The sequence below is a fragment of the Bison bison genome, unplaced genomic scaffold (assembly GCF_000754665.1).
Source record: "Bison bison bison isolate TAMUID 2011002044 unplaced genomic scaffold, Bison_UMD1.0 scf7180017864180, whole genome shotgun sequence".
Lineage (NCBI taxonomy): Eukaryota > Metazoa > Chordata > Mammalia > Artiodactyla > Bovidae > Bison > Bison bison.
The window spans coordinates 86,254-95,433 of record NW_011494752.1 but is presented as its reverse complement, the minus strand read 5'-3'; the positions used below and the strand labels follow the sequence as shown (position 1 = coordinate 95,433).

Below are 9,180 nucleotides of genomic sequence, written 5' to 3'. Positions count from 1 at the left end.
CTAACAGTGGCTGACTTTATTTTTTGGGCTCCAAAATCACTGCAGATGGTGACTGCAGCCATGAAATTAAGAGACGTTTAGTCCTTGGAAGGAAAGTTATGACTAACCTAGATAACATATTCAAAAGCAGAGACATTACTTTGTCTACCAAGGTCCATCTAGTCAAGGCTATGGTTTTTCCAGTGGTCGTGTATGGATGTGAGAGTTGGACTATAAAGAAAGCCGAGGGCCAAAGAATTGATGGTTTTGAACTGTAGTGGTGGAGAAGACTCTTGAGAGTCCCTTGGACTGCAAGGAGATCCAACCAGTCCATCCTAAAGCAGATCAGTCCTGGGTGTTCATTCGAAGGACTGATGTTGAAGCTGAAACTCCAATACTTTGGCCACCTGATGTGAAGAGCTGACTCATTTGAAAAGACCCTGATGCTGGGAAAGATTGAGGGTAGGAGGAGAAGGGGACAACAGAGATTAGATGGTTGGATGGTATCACCGACTCAATGGACATGGGTCTGGGTGGATTCCGGGAGTTGGAGATGGACAGGGAGGCCTGCTGTGCTGTGGTTCATGGGGTCGCAAAGAGTCGGACATGACTGAGCGACTGAACTGAACTGAGCATTGGTACCTGGGGTTATGCAGTACTTACACTGCAATCCTGTGTCAAGCTCAAAAGCATGAATGATCTTCAACAGCTCTTCAACAAGTTGACTAAATCTTGTACTTTCTTGTAGGCTTCTGAAAGTAAATTGATTGAAAGACACACTTAGCAGGAGATTATCAACTTAAGGACACTAAAATAAGAAAAGACATTAAACAAATAAAAAAAGATGCAGCAACAGTAAAAAAAAAAAAAAAAAACTATTTGATAAGAACAGAGCTATTAAGTGACATTACACTATAATCAAAACATCACTGACAGCAGAATAAACCATACAGCAGTATTGTTTTTATATACATGTATTTTTGCCATTCAAGCTTATCAAAAGCCTATAACTATCTAAAATAATAGTACTTTGAATCCACAGTAGATATAAATCCACTGCATATAGAATTTAGTATTCTTGACATCTGAATCCCATCCACCCAAACCCCCAATTCTAGCTCTCAGGGATTTCTGCCAAATGATGATTACACTATTTTGAAATCACAGATAATAACAATGTCCAAAGAGAGATTTTGGTTTAGGAAAGTTGTAGGACAATATAATTTATTTATTCATTTAAATCTGACTGACTACCATGTGCCAAACATTGGATAAACAGTGTTGACCAAGATAGACAAAGCCAGTGTCCTAACAGAACTTACATCCTGGCCAGAGGGACACACAATATATAAATCCACTGTGTTTGTGTGTAAAAAATTAAGCAGAAATAAGTGCAAGAAAGAAAAATAAAATCAGCATTAAGATAATGGGGGAAGGGTGGTACAGTCCTATATTAGGTAAGACTGTAAGTTCTTATATCATTCAGAAGGATTAGAAAAAGGCAATGAATTGCAAATAACTGTACAGGGCAGATGTACTATAAAACTCTCAGAAAAATGATTTTGAACATAATTTACCCTGTCAGCTAAACAGCCTTTCATATATTTTTCTACTGATGAGTGGTTTGATAGAAACACCAACTATATTACTAAGGAATTTTCACTTTTTCCTGATATTGTCACTTCTAACCTCCCATCAACTACCAAAATTATATACCTTTTGGTTATATCATTCTTACACAAAGGACATTGTGAAGGCCCTTTCTTCTGGTTGAGAAGTTTCAGCATACAAAATCTATAAATTATAACGAATGAAAGAACTCAAGTTATATTCTTTTTCTGCAGAGAGAATATTCAAAAAGCAAATAACCATGAAAAGATCTATTGACTGGACTTAAGAGCCATTTTGAAGGTAATGGCAGATGAATTACAACAAGTGGCTTTCTTTAATTGTTTTTAGATGCTGCATAAGAAGAAAACCAAACTACATAAGCAATAATCTATGAAAACTGAACTTACACCCATATGTCTTTCTGTTATGATCAAATTAAACTTATTAAAAGTTAATATAGCATATTTAATGATATACTCATAAGCATTTCAGGCTGCATAATCAGATGTAAATGGTAAGTACCTCAGGTAAAATTATTATAATTAGTTTAAAAACTTAGTACCTCAATACAAAAGTTATAGTAATCAAGACAGTATGGTACTAGCATAAAGACAGATAAACAGATAGAACAGAATGAGAGTATAAGTCATACATCTATGGTCAAGTGATTTTCAACAATAGCACCATGACAATTAAATGGAAAAAGAATAATCTTAATAGTACTCGGACAACTAAATATTCACATGCAAAAAAAAAAAACAAATATAGATTCCTACCTCACACAATACAGAAAAATTAACTCAAAATGGGTCACAGAACTAAATGCAAGAACTAAAATATAAATGTTTGTGACCATGGGTTAAGCAATGGTTTCTTAAATAAAGAAATGGCAAAAGCACAAGCAACCAAAGGAAAAAACGGGAGTATCAAACTTAAAAACTTTTGTGGTACAAATAATACCATGAAAAAACTGACAGGATAATCCATAGAACGAGAGAAAATATCTGTTAATCATATATTTGATAAGGAACTTGTATCCAGAATATATAAAGAACTCTTAAAACTCAGTAAAAAAGAAACGTAACCCAATTAAAAAATGGGCAAAGGATTTGAAGAGCCATTTTCTCCAAAGATAAACAAGTGATCAATAAGCACATGAAAAGCGACTTCTCTGGTGGTTTAATGGTTGCTAATCTGCTTGCAAATGCAGGGGACATGGGTTCGATCCCTGGTCCAAGAAGATCCCACATGCCATGGGGCAATTGAGCCCGAGCACCACAACTACAGAGAAGCCCTCTCACTGCAACTAAGACCTGATATAGCCAAATAAATAAATATTTTTAAAAACAGACAAAACAAAAACTGAATTGTACACTTTAAATGGATGGATTTTATAGCATGTAAATTATATCTCAATAAGACATCTTTAAAAAAAAACAAAAACCTCAAAGCAGGAAGAAAACATGCTCATTTTTATATTTACAAGGCCCAACAGAGTGTCTGTTGAACCAGACACTTGTTGAACCAAGCTATTCACCAGACCTCTAAGGAATGGAGGAGGCTCACTCAGGCTTTTAGGATGGCTTGGCATCTAGAACAATTGTTTTGGTTGTCTCAGACAGTGAATATGGCTAAGAAGACTTTGATGATCATATGCAACGTGTTCAGAGTTAGCTTCCTTAATAAAGCAAACTACTGCTCCCATTGGCTGGTGGTGTCCATAAAGATCAACATTCCCTAGGAAAAAGACAAAAGACCCAAAACAGAGGTAGACAGAAAAGGGAAGAGAGCAGTAGAAGTAGCTGTGGTGATGATTATTAAAAGCAGTGATTCACTCATACAACCAATATTTAATAAGTTAGGTATCATTCTAATGCAAGAAATTCAGTGAAAAAGGAAAATAAAACCCCTGCCATTATAAAGGGCATGATATTATGGTGAGGGAGGTGAGTGGGGAAGGGATTAGAGAGAAGATACCAGGAAAGAAAAGATTATGGGAACTGAAAAGGCAGTGGGAATGGTGAGTCAGCACACGTAAGAGAAGCACTTTTTACTGGCCATGTCCTTTTTAACATGCATTGCTCTATCAACACAACCCTGAAGTATCATCTTCATTTTACAGTAGAGATTTGTCCCAGATCACACAGTAATCAAGTAAGTGGTAAAGGTGATATTGGATCTAGAACTTAAATGTATTGCAATAGCAAAGCCCATGGCTTTTCCACCAGATAAAGTAAATGTAGGTAGGGTTGGTCAAGGAGACCCAGGGGTCCTTCTGCACCTCTACACCTATATAGATGCTTGAACGACCACATTGCACTTGACAGCATGTAGGTTAGGAAATGGGGGTGTCAAAAAGTTAGCTGCTTCGTACAAAAAGTCCATTTAAAGAGCCAAAACAGGGACCTCCCTGGAGGTCCAGTGGGGAAACTAAGATATATGTTGGTGTGGTGTAGCCAAAAAAATAAACTTTTTAATTAAAAAAAAAAAGAGCCACAAAATAGAGGCTACCACTCCTTGCTGCTGCTGCTGCTGCTAAGTCGCTTCAGTAGTGTCCGACTCTGTGCGACCCCATAGACGGCAGCCCACCAGGCTCTCCCATCCATGGGATTCTCCAGGCAAGAACACTGGAGTGGGTTGCCATTTCCTTCTCCATTGCGTGAAAAGTGAAAGTAAAGTCGCTCAGTCGCGTCCGACTCTTAGCGACCCCATGGACTGCAGCCTACCAGGCTCCTCCATCCATGGGATTTTCTAGGCAAGAGTACTGGAGTGGGGTGCCATTGCCTTCTCCGACAATTCCTTGAGAAGATGCAAATACTACCTGCACTCTACCATAATGGCTCTAGGAGGCATCAAAGCATGGCACTGGCAAATGGCACAATTTAACAATTCAGAGTAGAGGTAGGGAGGTCATTCCCTAAACACAAGACTGCAGAATACAGTAGGGAAGCTATAGGATGACAAGCTAAGCTATAGATGTTGTAGCCTGTACATAATTACACAAATAACACCAGAGAAGCAGATATGTAGAAATAACCAAGATATGGGTTGCAATCTTTCTTTACGCTAGGAAAAGGACAGACGCATAAAGGTTATTAACTAAACTCGAAAGAGAAAATGAACTTGTACATGATTTGAAAAGACTGAGGTAAGGAAAATATTGACAGATCAACAGAACACTGGCATGTCTTTCAGGGCTCTGAAGAATTTATTAAACTCTATTTTAGAGCTCTGGAGAATCTACGTGATACACTGATTAAATGAGAACACGTATACAAGTTCTACACAAGGTTCTCAACGAAAAGGTCTGAGACAAGTTTCGGGTTTCTTGGGTTTCTAAAGCCCAATGCTTAAGGAAAGGCAATACATTTTTAAAGCAAATGTAGTTATGTTTTCCAAAGGGCAGCTTCAGCTTTACAAGAAAAAGCTGATGGAGAATAGTAAAATCACAGTGCCACAAAACTAATTTGGGGGACTTTTCAGAGTACTCATTTTTTAGCATATCTGTAGCCTGAACAGTTTAACAAGTTATGGAAACTCATCTGATTTTGAGTTGCTTGTCCAAGTCTATCCTGGCAGGAAGTAAAGAATTAATAGTTTTAAGTCTAGGCAAAATAAAGGCAAGCTGACTTTTGGCTACATTGTTATATTGTGTGCCCTGGATTACTGTCAACAGAGCTAAGATAATGGACTAATATGGTCCCTTGTTAGAGGAAATAAAGACCCTGACAGCTCCGTAGCTTAGCATCTCAGCATCCACTTATGTTGCTGGTCCCACCAAACCTTGTCAGTTTGGGTAATTAAAGCTCTGTTTTCTTGCTCAAACCTCTAGTTTGTACTTTAGTTCCAACAATTAAGAAGCTAAAAACAACAACAACAACAACAAAACAACAACAATTAAGAAGCTATCTTGAGTTCTTCATCTGGGAGATTCTGCCTGACTTCCTTCACGAGTATCAGTCCCGTGGGTCAAGGCTCTTGTCTCCTCAGGATGAGAATCTCACTAACCCTCAATCTCCCATGGCTGGGTTGCTGTTACTTTTCTTCCTTTGTAACTGCCACCCTGAACTTCTCATTTCTGCTGCTAGACTCCTGCAAGACTACGTTCATCTACTTGTTAGATTATCCATCTCTTGCCTACTTCTGGCCCTCTGACACACCAACCTATTGCTACATTCCAGAATTCCCTGGTATCATGATCTAATGTATCTGGCCATGAAACCTCCCTGACACTGACTTACCTCTTATCCGGATCTCCTCAGTTAACTGACCCCAAGACTTGCTTTACTTGGTCTTTCTGGTCTTTCAACCTCAGCCACGCTTGTTCTAGTCTCATTAATACTATCCTCCAAGTAAGTGTCTAGAAAGATCACCATTTCAGAACACTGCTTCTTAAACTTTAATATACATAAGAATCTCCTAGGGATCTTCTTCAAATGCACATTCTGATTCAGTAGGTTTGGGGTAAGGCTGAGATTCTAGCAAGTTCCCATGTGATGTGGTTGCTGCAGAGCCATGAGTCCCACTTTGAGTAGTCAATTTTCTAGAGTTGTGTTATCCAACACAGCTGCCACATGTGGCTACTGAGCACTCGAAATGTGGCCAGTCTGAACTAAGATGTATGTTAAGTATGGAAAAACACAGGCTTTCAGAGACTTACCACAAAAAAGAATGTCAATTATTTCACTAACATTTTTATATTTTGAAATGATAAAATTTTAGTCATAACTAGATTAAAAATATATAACTATAGTTAATTTCACCGTAAAAAAAAAAAAAAAACCTTTTAGTAGGGACTTTTCTAGTGGTCCAGTGGTTAAGACTCCACACTTCCACTGCAGGGGGAATTAAGTTCCATCCCTGGTCTGGGAACTAAGATACCACATGCCTTGGCACAGCAAAAAAAAAAAAAATCTTTTAATAATGTGGCTATAAGAAAATTTCAGTTAGATTTATGGCTCAGATTATATCTCTTTGGACAATGTGGTCTAGAGCTTTCAAAAAGTACTATACATTTCATCTGTTGTTTAGAAACTACAAGCTAATGCAGGAATGACCTAACGTTTTCTAAACTGGTACTACTGTAGCTTTTGTATATCTCAGGAAAGACTTCAGATCTACAGGCTTACTTGGTCAACAAAGCTGCTTTAGGGACTTCCCTGGTGGCCCAGTGGATAAGACTCTGTGCTCGTAATGCAGGGGGCACAGGTTCGATCCCTGATTAGGGAACTAGATCCCACATGCCACAACTGAGAGCTGGTTCAGCCTATATAAATAAATAAAATAGCCTAAATAAATAAATAAATGCTAAAAAAAAAAAACCAAAGCTGCTTTATTGTTAGCAGTTAGAGTCCACCTTCAGAAAATCCAATTAATGCTTGGGGGTATTTTTCTGAGCTTTCTTTTCATATAGATCAAGGTGTTATTCAGACTATAAAGGTATGACAGAAGCTACTTCATGAAAAGTTGATATATCACACAGGCATTATATTACAATTTTAATTCTAATATACCACTTAAAATATGGCTGCCTTTTCTGCTTGTCATATCCTCCATATTAAGAATTGCAAGCCTTTTTCATTCTCCTCTAGTTACCAACTTTATTTAACCTTCTCAGTCTCAACAGATGTCTTCACCTCCAACTTCACTGAGCTCAACTACCTCAACCACCCCTACTCTATCTCAAAATCTTTCTATAGAATTAATTTCCTTTTTCTTCATTACTGTTCACAAATAACAATTCTCTTTCTTGCATCCCTTTTCTATTTCAGTCCCTTCTGTCTCTTCTTTTTTTTTTTTTCTTCTGTCTCTTCTTGCACCTTCTCTGTTTTGCAAGTATCTCCCCTCTGAGGGCTCCTTTCTCTTCTAGTACAGCTCCTCTCTATTAATTTATATACAGAGTACATCATGAGAAAGGCTGGGCGTGAGGAAGCACAAGCTGGAATCAAGATTGCCAGGAGAAATATCAATAACCTCAGATATGCAGATGACACCACCCTTATGGCAGAAAATGAAGAACTAAAGAGCCTTTTGATGAAAGTCAAAGAGGAGAGTGCAAAAGTTGGCTTAAAGCTCAACATTCAGAAAATTAAGATCACGGCATCCAGTCCCATCACTTCATGGCAAATAGATGGGGAAACAGCGGCTGACTTTATTTTTCTGGGCTCCAAAATCATTGCAGATGGTGACTGCAGCCATGAACTTAAAAGACGCTTAGTCCTTGGAAGGAAAGTTATGACCAACCTAGATAACATATTCAAAAGCAGAGACATTACTTTGCCAACAAAGATCCATCTAGTCAAGGCTGTGGTTTTTCCAGTAGTTGTGTATGGATGTGAGAGTTGGACTATAAAGAAAGCTGAGCGCCGAAGAATTGATGCTTTTGAACTGTGGTGTTGGAGAAGACTCTTGAGAGTCCCTTGGACTGCAAGGAGATCCAACCAGTCCATCCTAAAGCAGATCAGTCCTGGGTGTTCATTTAAAGGACTGATGTTGAAGCTGAAACTCCAATACTTTGGGCATCTGATGAGAAGAGCTGACTCATTTGAAAAGATCCTGATGCTGGGAAAGATTGAGGGCAAGAGGAAAAGGGGACGACAGAGAATGAGATGGTTGGATGGCATCACCGACTCAATGGACATGGGTTTGCGTGAACTCCAGGAGTTGATGATGGACAGGGAGGCCTGGTGTGCTGCGGTTCATAGGGTCACAAAGAGTCAGACACGACTGAGCGACTGAACTGAATTGAATACACAGGAAGTTAGTTTCTTTTTCCTGTACGTATTCTTTCTTCTCTTCATACCTCTGGTCCTATTACTTCCTCTGTCTGTAAAAGTGCCTTTTTCCACAGGCTCTCAAAGAAATGAATGTTCATAATTTAATCTGTCCTTTACACACTACAATACTGTGTATTCATTATTCCAGGTGATAGGAAAGCATACAGGACATTTCAGAAAGATTCTTGTCAAACAACAGTGAGAGTCCCAGCATTTAAAAGGTTAGTCTTCAGCGCTCTGTAACCTTTTCTTTACTTATTTTTTTGTGTGTAACCTTTTAAATACTGGGACTTTAAAATGTTTTACAAAAGTATTGATTACACTTCCCTGGTGACCCAACAGTTAAGACTGCTTGTGAATGAAGGGGATATGGATTTGACCCCTGGTCCCGGAAGATGCCACATGCCACAGGGCAACTAAACTAGGATCCCGCAACTACTGAAACCCACCCACCGAAACAAGAGAAGCCACCACAACGAGAAGCCCATGTACTACAACCAGAGAGTAGTCCCTGCTCACCACAACTACAGAAAGCCTGAGCACAGCAATGAAGACCCAGCACAGCCAAAAAAAAATTAGAAAATAAAAGTTTCTTAAAAAAAAAAAAATTGATCTACAAAAAAACTGCCCCTATACTACAGATAGTTTGAGATGCTTCCCTCTAGAGGCCACAAAACTAAAAATTCTTGAAGCAGCGATAAAGCCTTGCTGCCTTGGCACCTGACCAGGGAGACGGGCCTGAGGAATGAGAAGGAAACTGCTGGGAAGAGAGCTAGGCCAGTGGGCTGTCCTGGGAAAGGTGTGAGATCTTTAC

The 9,180-nt window shown here is 38.8% G+C and overlaps 1 protein-coding gene across 6 annotated transcripts in view; it reads right to left on the bottom strand.

Annotated features, from left to right (window-relative positions):
• BRCA1 (breast cancer 1, early onset) overlaps positions 1-9,180 on the bottom strand; it is a 71,937-nt gene that overhangs the window by 54,159 nt on the left and 8,598 nt on the right. For 5 of the 6 annotated variants that reach the window (XM_010842466.1, XM_010842471.1, XM_010842467.1 and 2 more), the window contains 2 exons: positions 1,696-1,773; positions 643-731 (listed from right to left, as the gene is read on the bottom strand). In XM_010842466.1, coding sequence (XP_010840768.1) covers positions 643-731; positions 1,696-1,773 — 167 coding nt within the window. The remainder of the gene's footprint in view (positions 1-642; positions 732-1,695; positions 1,774-9,180) is intronic. The other variant, XM_010842469.1, reaches the window with a different exon arrangement.